At 38.1% G+C, this 20,052-nt stretch overlaps 1 protein-coding gene across 1 annotated transcript in view; it reads left to right on the top strand.

Annotated features, from left to right (window-relative positions):
• Positions 1 to 20,052, top strand: part of ROBO1 (roundabout guidance receptor 1) — a 530,296-nt gene that overhangs the window by 144,931 nt on the left and 365,313 nt on the right. The window contains exon 2 of the mRNA XM_059823819.1: positions 2,079 to 2,162. Coding sequence (XP_059679802.1) covers positions 2,079 to 2,162 — 84 coding nt within the window. The remainder of the gene's footprint in view (positions 1 to 2,078; positions 2,163 to 20,052) is intronic.

The following is a 20,052-nucleotide window of genomic DNA, read 5'->3' as shown; positions in this document are numbered from 1 at the left end:
GATCAATTCATTATGCAGTTATATTTTGCACATGACGCCAGACATTACGCTGACACGTAGAACACTCCAGTAACTTTCAGTGCATCTTCCTCTCTCTTCATCATTTTGCGCAGCGTGTGGTTAAATCTCCTAGAAGGCAATCAATCTCTCAAAATGATGATCAGCAGGTTTGTTGCTTCAAATGTCAACTACAGAAAGCTCAGACTGATTATAAACATTTGCCCTAAAAAAAGTAGGCACAGCTTGCACTTCTTAATTTAATAAAAAGTCCTGTCCTTTACTGCTGCAATTTAAAACTCTGACCCAATCAACCCTTGAATGCAAATAAGTGAGCAATCTGGAAAAGCAGAACGTTGATCCCATCACGCTACAGCCATTTTCAGAGCAGAATTTAAAGATGTACGTGACACTGGCCATTAGTGAGCCACCAAAGATGAATGGACCAATAAATGAACATATTTCACCTTTTTCATCTGCCAAGATGAAACACCATCTTGGTGTTTGGTTGTGTTTTGTTGTTTAGTCTGTTATTTTCTCAATTTGCACAACAGTATTTTAAAAGGCATGCTATCAATTCTTTAATTGACTTTTTTAAAGAAATATTTTTTCCAGTATGTCTCCTTAAGTGGATTGGTCTTGAGGATTTGGGTTTTCTTTTTGTTTTTCTTTTGTAATTCATTAAAAAGATTTTGATTTGTAAGGATGCTGTCTGTATAAGATTGTTTAAAAAACAAATTGAGAATATGAATGTTTGGCATCACATTTTAAAAATTAGATTGACTGAGCAAGTAAAATTAAGCGTCCAGAAAAAAAATCCACTAGTTTTTTTTCTAGTTTAATTTCATACATAGCTGCTTTAGGAGTTTTATGAAACTTCAGAATGATTTTTAGCAGCATCTACATTTTATTGAAAAGGAGAAGTTACTTTCAATCATTATAGAAGTCTAAAATATGTCTGTGTGTGAGAGAGCAAAACACATCTTTCCTATTCAGGGTCTTTACAATAATTAATAAATTCAGACACCTGTCAACAGGAAAAAGAAATAAGCAGCCTATTGTTGTGGTAGTGATATTCTTCTGAAGAGATTTGCTTCTTGCAGTTATCTTTAAACAAAATATGAATGTTTCTTTTTAGGTGATATCTGTTGGACAGTCCACTATCAAAAGTAAATTAAAAATAGAATTTAAGTTTAATAAACAGTTTTACATTAAACTGTATAGACGAGAGTAAAAAGATCTAGTGATATTGACAACAAATTCCTTTGGGTTGTGCTGTTTTGTTTTCAGAGCCACTGGGATTTTTATTTTATTTTTTGCTTTGAATTATTTAGTTCATTATTATGAGTTATTTTTGTGGTGCTTTGTGGTGTTTTGATCAGCAATTTATCTTGGGGTCTTAAAACACGTGTTCATTTATGTGTTTAGCTGACCAGCTGCCTTCCCTTTTTTTTTTTAATGTGACATTAAAATTGAGTGCTTCCTTGCAAGCATCTTTCAACTCAGAAAATGCATCTTACCCCTTATACTGCTAAACTGTTGCCTTTCCCCTGCCCTATCTTCCAGAAGAGGTAGAGCAGCCCCTCCCCGTGCTTGCCAAGACACAGTCGTCCCCCCCCCACCTCCTCCCCACAAAGAGGTGAAGTCCCCTGAGTCTGTAATTGCCAGGAGATGAAGCGATGATGGGGAGTGATCACAGTCAATAGCTTTGATTAACAATAAGGTGGAAAATTAGCAATGCTAGCATTCAGCTCCCCTGCCTTCCCGTCCCCATATGCTCACCACAGCCTGCGCTGGCTGGTTGGCAGGGTGGCCAGTGTGCCTGGCGGGCTGCAGAGCGAGACTTGGAGTGGGCAGAGAGGGACAGCGGGCAGTATTTTGGGGACCCTGGGCAATGCTCCCGGCCACCTTTCACTGGGCATCACCACGCAGGCAGGGGAAGAAGGAAGCGTGTCGTGTGCTGGCACTGTGGCTTTTGCTGTCATGTGTGGATTTAATTGTGTCTGGACGTGTTGTGATCGAAATGGCAACTACTGTTACTTCTGTGACCCCATCAGCAGCTCTGGTGTTGTTTCCGACAGACTCCGACGACCTAGAGAGGGGGCACGACAGCGGGACACCACACCCCACCTCTGATAATGGCGACAATTCCCTGGGCTACACAGGTAGAGTGCATCTTTCCAAAATATTCCTGACTGCCTGCTGCTGACACTTCCCACCTACATCTGCCATTACCACCTGTACACAGTTTTTTAATCATCTTTTCTAGCTGGCTATCTTTCACCATCACCCTAGAAGTTCAACATTGTTAGTACTGTTGGGAAATATTATTGTGCCTTTTAACTAACCAAGATGACTGTCTTTTTGTGTGTGTTAGTACATTTCAATTATTTAAATGTTTAAAGTAATCTTCTATTGTTGAAACAATGCACCCATTATTTTCCTTCAAAATGTGTATATTAATGCAAGAGTCAATATATCATCTCAGAGAAATGTTTCCGAAGACCAAAGGCAGGGAATTTTCCATATGTTTATTTTGGGGTGGTTTTTTTTTTGTTTTGTTTCAGTTATAAACAAAAGTAAAATATATTGCAGCAAGGAAAAAAAAGCCAAGTGAAACTAAAATGTGATTGGAGAAGAATCTGTTTCATTGACTTCTGCTTTGCATAAACTAGAGAAACATATCTCTACACCAAATAAGAAAAGCCGCAGATAAGCAGCACCACACGGTGTGTTGCAGCAGTGATCTCTGAGAGACCCAATTCTGTAACTCCTCTGCACACTGAAATGATACCTAGCTCCAGAAGTCACGCTACTGACCACAGCCCAGGCTCAGCTACAGAGTCCCTGAGTCTAGGGTTTTCATGAACTACTGGTGGTCCAGTACAGTGCCAGACTGTAGATCTAAATAACTTTTAGGTTGTGAAGGTAAGTATTAATTCTTCTTGTGGTAGCAACTTTTGGAAAAGGAAGGAGGGAAAATGAGTTGGACATTTAACTGGAAGATGTACTTTAAATACTTTATTGGTGAGTTATTAGTGCTATTACTGCTCACACTGTGTAAATTTGCATATAGTTAAGTTATTAACGTAAGTGTGTGAATCAGATATTCATAACTAAAACAATCCTGCAGGATGCAAGAGGATATAAGAGGGAGGGAGTAATTTCTTGTCCATTCATAAAACTTCAGGTCTGTTATACACCACTTACAATGATTACAGCTTTCATTGCCTACCCCTCACAATCATCTCTGCATGTGGTTTAAAACCTTGACGCGTAATTTTATTCTAGCTAGAATACTCTTTTTCTAAAAAAGGTAAAAAAGCAAAGCAATACAAATTTCCCTCAGTTGAGAAGATAGATGCCTTCTGAGAAAAACATAACATAAACCCTGCTGCATGTGGATTATTTAGACTTTTCTTCCTTCTGAATATTCCTATTAATTTTTTTTCTAAATTTTCCCCCCACTCTGAGTTTGGCACATCTACACTCCCTGATGCATGTGGGGACATCATATTGACCAAATGAAAATTAATATAGCTTAAAGAATGCTTTTTTTAACTTACTGTAAGTTATATTTTTGCTTTCAGAAAACAGGGCTGGGAATGGTGATCCCTGGGTCCTGTGTTTAAACAGCCACTAATTTACTTGGGACCACGAGTTAGACTCTATTAATAATAAAGTTGTTTAGTTTTACCTAGAGAGGAGCGATTGGTTCCCCTCCAGCCCACTTGCCCCTCCCTGGCCCGGGGCTGGTGCCCGACAGGCAGATTCCCACGCCTGACAGCCTCACATCTGCCCATGGAGGTGAGAGAGGGGGCCCTGCACGTGCCCTCCACAAGACTCCCTTAGCCACAGGAGTAGCAGGGATAAGATTTCAGGGGGAGACACCATCACCTTTTCCCACTGGCCTGTTTTGGAGCAGGGCTGGAGGCTTGGTGTGGGACCCCCACGGCAAACGCACCGGGTGGGTGATGGCAGGCAGAAGGTGCCAGGGATGCAGGCGGTGCCGCTCCGCAGCGGAGGGCTTGGTCCCCCCTCGCAGGGCAGTATTTAGGACATACAAGGCAGTGTTTAAGACAGTAGCTCCCCTCTGAGCGTGGGGACGTGGGACGATTTCCTGAGCACAGCACGGACCCTTCTGTGTCTGTCCATAAGGAGCCTTCACCCTTACCAAGGTGCGCACGTGCATCTGGGTGCCACGTCCGAGGACAAGCCTCTGCAGGGTATTGCAGCTGTTTAACCTGCCTCTCGGAGACTAATGGGGTCATTTGGAAGGGCTGACAAAATCAAACCCTGGTCTAATAGTTCCCCAGAGGCTCCAGATCTTAACTCTAGGCCGTATTTTAATAGGTGTTTTCCAAGTAAGCACAAGTCAGGAACAAGTTAGAAGCAAACACAAGCTGAACAAAAATGGAAACCGAGAGGACGGCTGGTTGTGTTTAATTGGAGTTTTTGTGCCCCTATTTGAATGAGCACTGAATGAAGGAACGACTGAGTTTTTCATGTTTAAAGATTTAATCTTCCATTATTTTTTCTCCTCTATGTAATAGTAATCAGTAGCACTACGTGTGTATACCCTGGTTTTTATGGAAAACCCCTGGGGTATATATTAAATTAGTCCAACAGGTTTCTATAGTAATCAGTAAGGATTTTAAAAAATAACATTAACTGTAATACAATCTTATAGGTAAAGTTACATTTTTTTCTAATTTATGGGCCCATTTATGTGGGCCTAATAGGGAGTTCCTGGATTTTACAGAAGTATTCTTAGATCATTTTTTGTTCTCTCTTAGCTATAGAATTCCATTCTCCAAAAGGAAAACCATTCCAGAAGGTTGTTTGTACTGAAAATTCTTTGACTCATTCCTAAAATCACTCAGATAAAGTCCAGGATGTCCGGACCCATGGGCAAAAAACCCAGCAGTTTATTTTTTAATCCTGTATTTATCTTCAGGTGGTGTCAAAAGCCAAACAAGCTAATAACTGCTGTCATACAGTAGGATCATAAATTTTTACTCATAGTAAGAGCAGTGATACATCTATAGGGCACATCTTCCTTCCAGTTCCATGTAAGTTTAGCTGTAAGGTAAATAAGCAAAGCATTCATTCGCTGTATGGGAATTTTCATGGTTAAAGATTATAATTTTTTCCTACATATTTTTCTTTCTGTATACATTTTTCAAGATAAATATATGCAGCTCTTTCATACTGTTCTTTATTGGAGGTACATGACTCCTAGAGAGTGTTTCAGTATGTTCTCCTGAAGCCCACTTTAAATCAGGAGACTTTTGACTATCTCATTATGTTCTGTTGTCTCCACTGTGGATGTGAGCATTTGCCTTAAGAAGTAACCTTGTACCAAACAAGAAACACATCAGTTTCAGGGGAGAGAGAGGACTTGCTAACCCAAGCTATTTCAGATAAAAATTGAAGGTTTTGATAATTTTCAAGGCGGTTATTATGGGAAATTGATGAGTATGTATTTCACTTTTCATGATTCTTAGTATGTTACAGGACCAAACTCCAGATTTTTTTATTTGTCTAATCAATATGGTAATGTGGTATCCAATAGATTGTTGCACTTTTTATAGATCATCAGGTTTTTATTATCAAAATAATTATTATAAGTTATTAACTGTAGACCCAAATGGAAAGGCTGTACATGTGTATCTATTAAAGATGATCAATATTGGAAAGTATTTGTAATGTAAATAAATACGAGTTGAATAAATAATACATCAAGAAAGGAAGTTCAGTTACTGAGGATTGTTCCATATGCATGACAGTGATGTTAGACCGAAGGCACTTATAGGAAGATTTTCTCTTGCATAGTTGACATGAGAGAAGTGCTAAGAATAAAAAAAAAATCTAAAAGATGGTGTGACCACATAGGTAGCATATTAAAGATGCTAGATATACCTGGATTGATTCAGCAAAGGATTTAGGGTTAAAAATCCCCAAAACTTTTAACTGTAACTGTCAGTTTAAAGAAATAAGCCAGGAAGATCACCTTGTCTTCATCTTCACAAAAGACCAATTCTACTCTGTCAAGGCCAGATTGGAAAATAATTGCATAGTTAAGACATGTAATAGTAAAAATCTAAATTACTATGTGCATAAAGAACAGGCCAGATCACAGTGACATTCAATAGGATAAAAGCATATGATTTAGATACTTTGTATTGTGTTTAATTTGCCCTAAGGAAGATATCCAAAGTAGTTTTCTGAAATGCTCTATAACTATGCCTGTTTCTCTTTTTACAGACTTTAAGGGAACTTTAGGTGACTAGCAGCGATTGCAAGTAATCGTACCTCTCCATCAGTTTGGATCTAGGTTCTGAAAGGAGAACCAGGTGATAGGAGTGTGCACCAGAGAATATAATGAAATCTTTTCTGATCACCAAAGGAAGGCAGGGAAATGGAAGATGCAAGTAGGAATTCAGTTCTTTGTCAAGTTTAGGCTGTGGAGGTGTCAGACAAAGACTGTTGTTTGGACAGTTATACTAGAGTGGAAAAAAGCCCTTAAATTACCCATTGTTGTTTTTTTTCATTAAAGTCCTGGAGATAAGTACAGGGACAAACAGAAAAAGAAGGGAAGCAAGGAAAAATATCTAGGAGAGTTTCCACTGTATATCAGAGTAGAAATATAGAAAATCATCCAAATAAGATACTGGAGGAACTCGGGAGATGGAGAATTTGGGAAAAAGCTCATAGAAGGAAGGGCCTTAAATAACGTCGGGATTTCTAAGAGAAGAGCTTGTGGTTAGGGGTCAAATGGAGCAGATGATGTGCTGAATGATGTCCCCTAGTGCCCGAGGAACTTTGAGAGCCACAACCCTGCAGCAGGGGAGCAGGGAGTGAGGAAACCTGAAGAAGAGCATAGGATAAAACTGTCTTGACTAAAACTACTAAACATACTTCTCTGTTTAATATTTGCCTGTTAGAGCAGATTTTCAAGAAAAAAGTACAGTAATTAATATTTCCACATCAGATTTTGCATGTGGTTTGCCAGCCTGATTAGTAAAGTAATCGTTCACTCTTAGCTCATGGGCTTTCTTTTTCCTCCCCAAAATAGTGCAAGGGCAGTAAGCGTCAAGTATGAGCCTCAGTTATTTTCCACATAAACAATGGCTGCAGAGTAATCTCTAAGATTGCATTGTGCTGTGCTATTGAAGTGTGTGCGTGCATTATATTCCAGGAAATAGCACATTTCCTGTTAAATCAACTGTGACATAAATATCGGGGTTCATTTACCAGATCACAGAGTATCACTTGTGTTACAGAGACCAGAATGATGGCTTGTTAAATTAACACTATATAGTCAAACATTTGCAGACAAGGATCACCACTCCTCATTAAGTAGATTCATGGCTTTTTAAAGGAATCTTTCCAAATGAACTTTTTTATTCATAGTTTTCTCAAAAGTCTCTTCCAGTATGCAAAGAAATCCTGTGGTTCCCACTTATGACCCAAAGTTAGCCTTCGATATTTTTTTTTTTTACCCCGCCCTGTTTTTAATCATTAAATCATTGTGGTGGTGTTCTTTTGTATGACAAGGGATCCCATCTCTTTTCCTCATATTACCTTTCTTTTTTACTACTATGTTGTTATGGGATCAAGAGAATTGTTCGTAGTGGATCACCGCTTGTCCCGTGTCAAATAAGACAGATTGCCCTTGGTGAGCATTTCAAGAAATGAAGAGGAAATCTCTCTTCATTGCATGGCCATTTCTGGGATGTTTCTTCTTTTATTCCAGTAATTTTACATAGGTTATCTTATGTATTACAGAGTGCTTGTTTTGAAAAGCGGTAGTTCTAAAAACACATTCAGGAAAACACTTCTAAGACTTCTTTGACATCAAAGGTGGAAATCTACAGTAATACTTACCCTATGAGAAAAGGAGTATTTTTCAACCATTTCTTTTCTAACAGATTAGTAGAAGTAATAAATGCACATACAGATTTTGTGGCTGAGAGGAAGAAGTGAGAGGAGAAAAAGCTGTGATATGTAACAGAACGACATATAAAAATGTTGTAAAGAAATAGTTGCTATTTGATTTGACATTCATTCTAAATTATCATCTTCAGTTTAAGGAATAGTTGGAAAGAATGAGCGATATTGGGGAAAAAAACACATTAAACAAAAGCAGAGTTTGGCTAATGGCATGCAAAAAGTGGTGAAGGAAGATGTAGGTTGTAGAGTTTGGATATTTTGGGTTGGGAGGAGGCTGTAATTTCATATGTGAAGCAGTTAGGTAGCGATGTATGAACAAAACAAAGATTCTGTTTCTGTGCAAAGTATTCCAAGTAAGCTATTGGCATGTCTCATATTGCACTGAGTTCATCATGTCCAACAACCTGAAGAGAAAAACAAACACTTGTTCGCACTGCAGAACCAATAGACATCTGATGGAGCTGAATGAATCACTAGATTAGATAGCAGCAATATTAATTTAACTGCAGTTACAGAATCTTTATTGCTAGCGGTAATACACAGTAGACTTCTGCTTGACTTTTACATCTCGGGATACATGCAAAGCTGGGGGTTAAGACCTTTTTCATAGTCTTTCTCTTTTTCAAAACTTGCCAACTGAGCAAGCGTGCTCTTGAGTCACTGGGAGAATGAACACAGAGCCCCATGATACTAATTTTACAAAGTTACTTTTTAGACCACATCTGCACTCTAAATCCAGGAACAGATGGATACTGTTATGCTTATTTAAAAAAAAAAAGACAGAAAGAAAAAATCCTCTGCTCTTGTCTATCAGCAATCTCTCTGTTCCCCATGTCAATCTAAACTGCCAGAAAGGTCCTTTCAGTTTTGTGCTTCTCTTTGCAAGCATTCTTCTGACACAGATACTGAGGGGTTTTTTTTAATATGTATTAAAATATAAATGTAAATATAACATCAATCGATAGAATTGCCTGTCAACGATAGTTATGTTCGGGCAAGAATAATTTAATTAAAACATATAGTAGCAATATTGGAGCATAAATACTCACACTTACATAAATCTTGCACTGCCAGTTTTTATGAAAAAGTTTATAGAAAATCTCCTCCTCCAGTTATTGTGTTATACTTCAAGGCAGAGCTTTGATTAAAACAGGAAGCAATGGCAATGTCCCATGTTTGTCAACCAGTTAGTGAGTTTCCTGGTAGTCATCAGTTGCCCCCCACAAAAAAAAAAATCCCAACAAACATAAAACAAAACACACACACACACACACACCCCCCAATGTATGAAGAATTTATCTAATAATGACATTAGTAGCAGTATATGTCTCTATATAGCTGAGATACTAGGGATTGTTCTAAACAACCATATCTCAGGAAGATGAATTTGAGCTAGAGAAGGTGCAGGAAAGGTCTATTAAAATAATCAGGAAATAGAAAGCTTATTTTGACAGAGGCCTTAATGAAAGGGGGATGTGATTGGCATTTTTTGCCAGGCTTATGTTCTTAGAGAACACACAGAAAAAAAAATAGCTAGAGAGCATGTTGATTATACAACTTGAAGAAATCCAGTTATTGGTAAATAGCCTATCTTCAAACAGTGTTCAAAAAGTGTGCTCTTGTAATGGGTGATTCTAAGCTTTTACTCATACGTTACTACTTGACAAAAGAATAAGCAGGCACAAAATGGGCCCTAGTTAATTTAGGATAGAAATTTAGGATGTTTTACAGCAGCAGATTCTAGAGCAGTTTTCAGACAGGAGTTTGTTAATCTCCTTTCCAAAGATTTAAATTTGATTCCCCAGGATGAGCATTTTAATCTTGAGTTCATGTGTTCCTAATTAATCATGTGACAAGTAAAATCAAAACAAAAGGCGTTCACAGCATATTATACTTTCTCTTTTCCATTTGGACTGTCACAGACAGGAACCCCTGGAGTTGATGAGAGGCTTTCTGCTGAGGGCCTCCTAGCAAGAGTAAAGACAGAGCAAATTACCCTCAGACACTGCTGTCAGTTCAGGGAATTAAGTACGCAAAGCAATTTGTGAAGATGTTCAGAAGTGGAAATTTCTGCCAGTAGGTCAAAAGAGTATGAATTATCACAGGATGGGAAAGGTAAGGGGATATCACTCCCCGTTCTCATCAGGGTGTGTTATACAAGTTAGTCTTTTGTTTTAGCCAAGCAATTTCTTTTATTTAAACAAGATGGAAGTTAGTAACGCACATGGTCTCATTAAATGTATAGCAGTGAAATACACTGTATAGATGACAACATTTGTTTACTGTGTCTAAAATAATGCAGTTTCTTGAGTATTATAGGAAAAGAAAAATGTGGAAAGGTAATTTCTTATAATTCAGAAATTAGCATTGTTGGTTATTTCTCATAATAATTACTATATAGGATCATGGATTTACAGGATACTTCAGGTTGGAAGCAACCGTTGGAGGTCTCTAGTCCAATCTCCTGCACAAGCAGGGTCAGTTATGAGGTCAGGCCAGGCTGGCTCAGGGCTTGAAAACTTCCAAGGATGGAGCTGGCACAGCCTCTCTGGGCAACACGCTCCAGTGCCTGCCTGTCTTCATAGGGAAAAAATTTCTCCTTATATTCAATCTGAACCTCTTTCGTTTTGACTTATGCCTGTTGTCTTTCACACTGCCATGGACCACTGTGAAGAGCATGCCTCCATCTCCTCAGTGACCTCCCTATCGGTATGGGCAGGTGGCTGTTCAGTCCCCTATAACTGCTTCTTCCCCAGGCTGACCAAGCCTCAGCCCCTCAGCCTCCCAGGCAAGTGCTCCAGCCCTGACCATCCTGCTGACCCTCTGTTGAACTTGTCCCAGTTTATCAATGTCTTTCTTGTACTGGGAGGCCCAAAACTGGATGCAGTACTCCAGATGAGTGCTGAGTAGAGGGGAATAATCCCTTTCCTTGATCTACCGCCTGTGCACTCACACAGCCCAGGATGCTGCTGGCTGTTTCTGCTGCCAGGGCAGGCTCTTGGCTCATGCTCAGCTTGCTGCTGGCCCAGAGCCCCAGGGTCTTCCCAGCAGAGCTGCTCCCCAGCCTGTATGGGTGCAGGGGGTTCTTCCTCCCTTCCCACAGCAGGACTTCACAATTGTCCTTGTTAAATTTCATTAGGTTCCTGTTTGCCTGTTCCTCCAGCCAGTCTGGCTCCCTCCAGGTGGCAGCCCTGCTCTTGGGTGTGTGGACTGGTTCCCCCAGTTTGTTTTTGCCTGCAAATGTGGTGAGCGTGCCCTCCCTCACCTACTCCAGATCACTGATAAAGATCTTAAGCAGGCCAGGTCCCAGAACAGACCTGGCAGTCCCGCTTCTTGTTACTGTTCTCCAGGTAGGCTGCAGCCCATTAACCATTACCTTCTGAGATGATGAATCATCAAGTTTTTACTCATCTGGTAGTTCACCCATCCAGACCAAAATGTCCCTGCTTAGATACAGGAATATTGTGGGAGACAGTGTTGAACCCAATACGTGGGAGTCTAAAAAAACCAAAGAATCTATCAAATTAGGATTTCCCATCAAAACTGATCTCTCCTTTTAGCACTGTTCATAATTGCAACTCTTGTCCCAGCTTTATACATCAACACTGAATAAGAAAATATAAATCAACCTCTATCAGAAGATCCAGAGTTATTTTTATCAGATTTTTCTGGAAGTACTACCAGACATTTATTTCAGTGCTTTGTGTGTGCGTGTGTGCGCGTGTGTGATCCTTGTACGTTACTTATCCATAAACCGTAACAAGTTGAACCATCACCTACAGGCGTTAAAACATTGTAGAGAGCATTTTAGAAGGAACGGTATTGATTTTCAGTGACCCTTGTATAAGAAAGGAGATATTTTTCTGTGGCACAATTTACAATTTACTGGACAATATATTATTTATAGGGTTTCTGTCTAATACTTCCTAAAAGGCAGTGAAAAATTACTACTAAAACTCACTGCTGTTTTCTTTATTGCAGAAAACCCTAAATTATTTTGCACTCCTAAATACACGCAGAACCTTAATTTTATTTTTTTTTCAAACTATGAATATTATGAAATAATCTCTTCCAAATCTGCACTAGCTTTTTGATTAGATTCTCTGCCTCTTCTTAGACTCTTCCTTTTATTCCCATCAGATGGTTCTTGTGAGGTAATAAACTCTAGTTGCTTCGTTCTTCTGTTTTCTTTCTTCATCCACCATGAAAAGAAGGGTTGCAGTTTGGCTAAACTTGGAATGGAGTAACCAGCCCACTCAAACACTCATAACTTACCCACTCAAAAACCACTGAAAAACTATTTTCTGTATTTATTTCTCTATAATCTTTAGCTGAATAATTTTTTCTGTCTCGTTTCTGGATTAGTGCAAAGCTAAATTACAAGATTTTGCTCTTTCTGTTAGGAGTAAGTATTGTCCAAGGGAAATTACAGCTTTTCAGTAGATTTAAACTTTTGAATAGCAAAGTATTATTTGCTTGATTTTCAGTAAGATTGTTTACTTGTACTCTGATGTGTAATGAGGCCTTTCATGATTTAATATGTAGATTATTTCTCTTTAATTTTTGGCTTAAAAACAAATGGATAATATTGCAGTCTTCACATCAATGGAAATGGTAAACTTTGACAGGAAGCACAAGAGAAAGGAAAAAGGAAGGTGAAAGGATCATGAATTTACTGATCAAGTGATTACAAACTTCGTGTTCTGGATTTCTTACAAAACTGCAAATGGCAAATTTAGCATAAAAGTCTGGTGGGGGAGGAAGATGCCTGTTTCTCTGGAAAAAAATGCTGTGTAATGTTCAGGTATTATATAGAGTTTAGAGATCATTTTTAATGAGCAGAAAGTACATTACAAGATGCTGAAAATGGCTTGGGGGTTATTTTTTCCTCCAAAATTGTAACTGTTTAATTATACCTTTCAGATCATTATCAAATGGATAAAATAGAAAGAAAGCTTATTTGGAAAAGATACTGTAGGAATTTGTGGGAATAATGTGAATATTGTTGCACAATATGCACACAAATTGTTAATGTGATTTTCAGTTCTGGAGTATACAATATCACCCATGAGATAACTCGATTTTTATGCAAAATTTATATGTATAAATACAAATACTTCTGGGTTTATTAAGAATATATCCGTAACATAATCAAAACAATCAGATTATATGCAATGAGAAATTAAATAAACCCTCTCTAAAAAAAAAACCAAAACCACCAACCAAAAGTAGAGCTGATATAGATATCACACCTAACATTTGATTTTATTTTTTTTTTTCATATTTTGGGGGCTTTGCAAGAATGTATTGAAGGTTTGAAGTGAAAAAATAAAATTCTCCATAATAAAAATGTTTTTATTCCAGACAGCCCCTGATGGAAATTCTTGAAAATTCAAGATCTTTTAAGGGTATACAAGCCAGGTAAACAGCATAATTGTCCCAAAGGGAAGGCTTTATAATGAAGTGAAGAACTTTCAAAGGAAATGTTTGTTTAGGTAAAGGAGGTTGTATTTTTCTTAACAAGTGAGATTACTTGTAACACAGTGCTAACAGCTAAGCAGTCATAATCTAGGCCTCACTTCAGCACATCAGCAGAGCAAGCCATTTTTTAGCTTATTTAGAGTAGACAATATCAAGCTAAAAGTTCACTGAAGTTTGTAATAACAGGTGGGGATCTCGTCAATGTATATAAATACCGAAAGGGAGGGTGCAAAGAGGACAGAGCCAGGCTCTTTTCAGTGGTGCCCAGTGACAGGACCAGAGGCAATGGGCACAAACTGAAACGCAGGCGGTTCCCTCTGAACATCAGGAAACACTTTTTCACTGTGAGGATGACTGAGCACTGGCACAGGTTGCCCAGAGAGGTTGTGGAGTCTCCATTCTCGGAGATATTCAAAAGCCACCTGGACATGGTCCTGGGCAACCAGCTATAGGTGGCCCTGCTTGAGCAGGAGGACTGGACAAGATAACCTCCAGAGGTCCCTGACAACCTCAGCTGGACTGTCATTCTGTAATGTAAGAACTCTAACAAAAGAAAAAAAGCTTTGTTGATCTTAACCTACCTGAAGCTAACTATTTTCTTGGCCAAAAACATTCCTTGAAAAACTAATAGTTATAAGATGTAAGGAACAGCAAGATTATTTGGCTGCCCTTAAACTCCAGAATGCAGAGGCTTTATCTTTCCAGAAAAAGACAAAAACCACCACTGAAATTAGGAGCTGTTTGCTTTCTTCCAGGAGCACAACCTAGAGTTGTAGAGCCCTATTGTTTTTGACAGGAATGTGGTTTTGCCGTACAAATGTATTAGAATATACTTCTATTGTTTAACTGCTTTATAACTAATGAATTTATATATAAATTCAAGATAAGTTAATTATAAACTTATTTACATGTATACACACAAGTGTGTCAGGCTAGCTTGTCTCTGAGTTACTGTGCATGCCAACATGCTGAATATCATTCCAAACCAAGACAGCTACAAATATTATCAAGAGAATAGAGACTCAGAGGAGAATAGAATAGAGAGCGTAAGTGATTTTTCTTTTTAAAACCCACATGACTGTAAATATAATACCTAGAAAGAATATACTTGACGAGATCTCTTTCTTAATAGGGCTATGAAAGTTCTCTGAAGAGTGGATGCAGCTAGTTTTAAAATCTGAGTAATTAATTCTTTTGTAATACCCAGATGGCATCTTTATGAGCTTTCTACTCATTTGGTTGGAAAATGTCCTTGTATTAAGGTTAAGGTCTTTTTGTAGCTGCAGATGCTCTTAAAATCTGCTGTCCAGAAGCTCAACTGAGATAAAGAAAAAGCGTCATGACACATTTATTTTGGCAGCGTGATCAAAGCAGGATGGCTGTATTTAGGCAGACAAGTGTATCAAAGTGATGCAGTTTGAAATGGCTGAGTTAGCATTCCTAAAACTGTGTCCCTGTGATAGGCTGTGTAGTGGTGCTGGCAGGGTAGAGCAGTGTTAGAAAGTGTTGTACATCTGTCAGGACACAGTTTGAACTGAATATAGTGAGAAATTATAATTCACTACAACTTTTGCTGCCTATATTCATTTCCCTCTAGCCATAACACCTCTGTTCGTGGTAAGATTGATCCAATGCACATCCAACTACCGTCCATTTACTTCAGCAAGCAATGGATCCAATAAATAGTATTCATGGGAAGATTTCAAAAAATTACTAAAAATTGAGTTAAGGACATGAGTCCAACTAGAACAACATAGGTTCCTAAGTCTTCTAGCAGCTTTTGAAATACAGTTTCCTTCTTTTTTCTACCAAGATAGTGGAGAGCCCAGTCCTGCAAGGTATGGAACAGTTCTTAATTATATTTTTTTGCTTGCTTATTTGTTTGTCTTTGCCAGTAGGGGTAAAGAATATACTTTCAGGACTATGTTAGAGCACTCAAACAATAGAAAAAGTGGATTTTAAATCTGTCATTTATCAGTATGTTAAATTTGAAGTCTTTCTCTTGCGAGAAGTTTATAAAATAAATAGATAAAAGCCTCCTCTGAATTTGCTTTTCAGTATCTCAGAATCATTGGGTTTTGTTTATCCTTTTACTAGATGAGATCAATGGAATAAAAATTTGTTCTGGATTCTTCTGAAACCACCTGATTCCAACATATGCACACAGAGTACATAGTCAGGGCTGGGACTTGGATTGTAATGAGCCTCTCTTGTGAAATAACCTGTAGTTTGGAATAAAGTGGAATATTCCATGTAAGTAGAATATTTTTAGACAAGTGTTACACGAAAGTCAGTGGGTGAAGCACTGCAAATACACACTGGGCACTTTTCTCTTCTACTGTAATGGAGCAATAGTGGAGAGTTACGAGAGCCTAAGTGATTAGCCTGCCTTTTCCCTGCAAAAGGTCTCTTTAGAAACTATTTAGTCAGTATTTCCTGCTGAATCAGTGAACTTTGCTTCTTGGTGCCACTACAAGCAGGCAAGGAAGAAAACAGTGTGGATAAAAGGAAAATGAGAGCCTGGGGATGAAAATGAGAAGGACTGGAACAGTTTGAATGTTTCCTGTACTTTTCTGTATTCAAGCAGAAGTCCATTTAGAGAGTTGGTCATAAGCTACTGAAAGTCCTGACATGACACGTTGTATGCATTCTTCTGATTTACAGGTATTGGTATGTGTTTCTTTAAAAATAACACTGCAGATTTCTTGGTTAAAGAACTTCTTAACCAATTGGCTAGATTACTGCTTATCCTCAACTTTCATCCTGAGGCATAAAGGGACATAATCAATTTTCATATTCTCATGAGTATGTGTACTACTCTGGTCATAGAAAAGGTATTCTCTCTATGTTCCCATGTACACAGAGCAGAAGAGGTGGGAAGGAGTGATGAGCTGATAAAGCATGGGGGTTGCTTCCTTCTCGTCCTCAAGCACCCACTAACACACATGCATCGCCACACCAGAGGCTCTAAGCTGAGAGATTCTGTATTTTGGGGTAGAGCCACAGAAATGCTGCAGAGAAATGCATAAGTTGTGGGCCTACTCTTGCCCTCAATCAGGGGTCTTTGTCCAATGGAAAGTAATGGGGGAGGGCTGGCACACTGCAGAGTTACCCTCTTGCTTTTCCTGTTGTTGGGCTGTACGGCACCCGCTTCTTCTGCTCTTCCCCCAAGGTCCCCGCCAGCCTTTATCCCTCATTCCTCTCTTTCCCCCTCTGTGCTTTTCCCAGCTGTACTCATTAAACCCAGATTCAGAAGCGGCTCTGTTGGTAGCAGATACAACAGAGAGGAGAAGAAGGACATGCAGAAAATATACTGCAGCAGATAAAGGGGGTAGATGGTCTCAGCTGAAGTGAGAGGTCCCAGACACTAGCTGCCACTGAGTCACTACCTGTTTCCTGGGCTCTTAGGTCAGTATTAAGAACACGCTGCCCTATAACTGGTTGCCCAGAGAAGTTGTGGATGTCCCAACCCTGGAAGTGTTCAAGGCCAGGTTGGACGGGGCTTTGAGCAACCTGATCTAGTTGAAGGTGTCCCTGCCTGTGGCAGGGGAGTTGGAACTAGATGATCTTTAAGGTCCCTTCCAACCCAACCCATTCTATGGTTCTATAAATCAGACTGATGGACAGGCCACAGCTTGACCTGTATGATCTGTAAGGTTTAGTGCGCATTGCTCAAAACAAAGCCCAGAGGAGCTTTCTTTTTATTTAGTCAGAGATGACTACTTCCTTACAGTATATGGAAAAATCTACCAAAACTCAAATATTTTAATAGTATGCTAACATCTTCTATTCCCAACAGAGTTAAATAACAACTACTTTTGAAAGAGCACTGACAGTTACAACTTCTCGTATCCTTCCTTTGCACCATTATTAATAGCATCTAACTCTGCTCCCATTCTTGTCTTCACAATTTCTTTTATTGATAGACTTCAATAATTTTAAGCAAACCTGCAAGAGAGTGAAATAGGAAAGCAGTCTTATAAGGTACGTTAAAGGCTCCCAGGCTTGCATTCATGATTGTTGATTCCATCTGAAGAGACGCCAAGTGTGTGAGTTTCCATATGAATGGTTTCTTGCCTTTTCAAGCTCTAAATAGCTTAAGGCTCACTAATTATACTAGTTCTGGGACTACCTTAACGACAGTATGCATCAGAACATGTTTTAGATGGTCAGCACAGAAGAACTAGGTCAGACACCTCTGGGGATTTAATCAAAAGGTTAGCAAACCTAGCAGCACACCTTGAGCACCAACCACTGAGGCTAATGAGACCTCATTTAAATAGTTTTTCAGAGAAGTAGAAAAGATTACCTTCTTTTGGGAAATGAAATCTTACTCTGATGTTGTTATCATACATCTAATAGTAGACCCTTTCCTCTATTTTATTTTCTTTACAAATTTTCTTTTTTATTCTGGCAAGGACATTAGATTAATAGACTTACCTAAAATATGCTGCCATTAGCACAGCGAACACTACTTTCCTGGGACATTAATGAAAAAAGTTTCTCCACAGCTGATACTTTTTCTTTAAAATTGAGTCTATTAATCGATCATATTAATATTAGCTACAAAATGAAAACAATAACATACCTTATTTTCTTTTCCAAAACAATGGGTTCCTTGATCAAGAGCATTTGGAGAATAATCTGAGTAAAGACCGACAAAATATATTATCTATGATGTTAAGATGATAATATTTTATGCATTTCATTATCAAGGTTGTTATGAGAAAGGACTAAATAATATTTATCAAAATATAAAAATGTACATGAAACAACATTCAATGTATTAAATTAATATAATTTAGTAAATAAATAGTATCATATTAAGTATTTATTAGTTTTCATTTTAAATACCATAAATGGACCTACCACATAAATGTTCTTTAAAATAGTCCTACTGAAGCTGATCCTTCAGAGCTTTAGCACTGAAAGTTCTTTCAGCAAAACCTAAGGATGCAAAAAAATTAGGTCAGCATGCTTTCAATACTTATATAACCTGAGAATGATTTCCTATATGTGTTCTTTCTAATTTAAAGTACCTATGTTCCACACAAGTACTAATTTTAAATGTACTTTAATTCAACCTTCTCTGGCATAAGAAAGAAATGGTAGAGAAACTAAACAGTTAAATACACCATATTCAAATAAGAAGCAAAAAAAATGCCACAGAATAAAAGCAGTAAGCAGTACATTCCTGCACAGACTTTGTGTCATTCTGAAATTGTTTTTATTTGTAATGTGTCCTTTCACATGCAGGCAAGAATCAGAAGGGATTTGAAACAATTAAATTTCCTTTAAAGAATGATAATCTAATTAAAGCTTGGGAATATAATACTAAAATAGTAGAAATTAAGTGTACCACTACACTCTAACTACATTTCACAGCTTTATGTTCCCAAAAAGGTACCTGGTATACGTGTTGTATTCAGTCAATTTCTGATTTATAGATAGAAATTCCTCTTGACTACCAAATCAAGCATAATACTTTTTTGTGCCACATTGTATGGCTCTCAGTGTGATATGATGGAAAATTCTAATCCACTAAAGAGATTTTACTGTAACACCTGATATATATCAAAAAGCTCTTTCAAAAAAACCTGTTCGGGATATTTTGAATTTTATGTGGTAGCTCTATATCATTCATTTTCTTGAATGATCTCCCTAGAGATCACTATGATTTGTATGAAATGCCAGTAGATGATGCATTATTTTGGCAGAAGTTAATTACTCAGGATCCAAATCTCATTAAAGACCCCTTTTGGCATGGGTAAATTTACTTAGATAGGGCCTGTTGATCCTTGCCAAGTGCTGTCTTGAATTATTCCATACTAAAATGTTGCATGCACACTACTAAATGCCGTGGTCCTATTTATATTGATTATTCTAATCTACAGAGTTACAAATGAATTCACAACTGTTTATGAAGATGTGGTTCAGTTCACAGTGGTCAGCATTTCAGGGGGTATTGCTTTTGATTACCAGTCCTTTACTCAGTACTGCTCAAACAACTGTTAAGCCTTATAAAGATTTATATGGATCCATGCCTAGAATTCCATCTAGCTGTGGATCTGACCTCTGCCTAACTTCACCCCTGTTCTTCAAATTTATTTTATAGGAAACTAATGGAAATAGGTCTGGTTGGATTTAAATCAGTAGGAATTCTACCGAGAGACATGTGCAAATATAAGACTAGTTGTCTGATTCAAACAGTGAACATCTCATTTACTCTGCAGCTACCAGTTCTCTACACCTCTAACAACCTCTAAGAGTAGAGAGGAATGAATGCCCAGCAATCTGTTTAACTGGTGTAGTAAACTGTAACATTTTTGTCTTAGATTAAATAAGGTTTATCCTTCCTAAAATACATGCTTTTGTTAGGAAAAAGAATAAAAATATGGAAGGCAAATTATAAGTACCTAGAAAAATAACCTGTATGTAACACAAATAAGGTTTTAGAGTAGTTAATTTTCACACATCCTCTGTATTGCAAGACAGGTACACACATTATTGGTCCAAAACACTAAACAAATTAAGTTGTGGATTAAAACATGTTGAATTTCACAGATGACTGCATTACAGAAAGACTTTTCCATTGATGAACTGTAAACATAAACAGAA

This window comes from Gavia stellata, chromosome 1, assembly GCF_030936135.1.
Source record: "Gavia stellata isolate bGavSte3 chromosome 1, bGavSte3.hap2, whole genome shotgun sequence".
NCBI lineage: Eukaryota > Metazoa > Chordata > Aves > Gaviiformes > Gaviidae > Gavia > Gavia stellata.
Note: the sequence above shows the minus strand (reverse complement) of the source record. Positions and strands in the feature narration are given on the sequence as shown.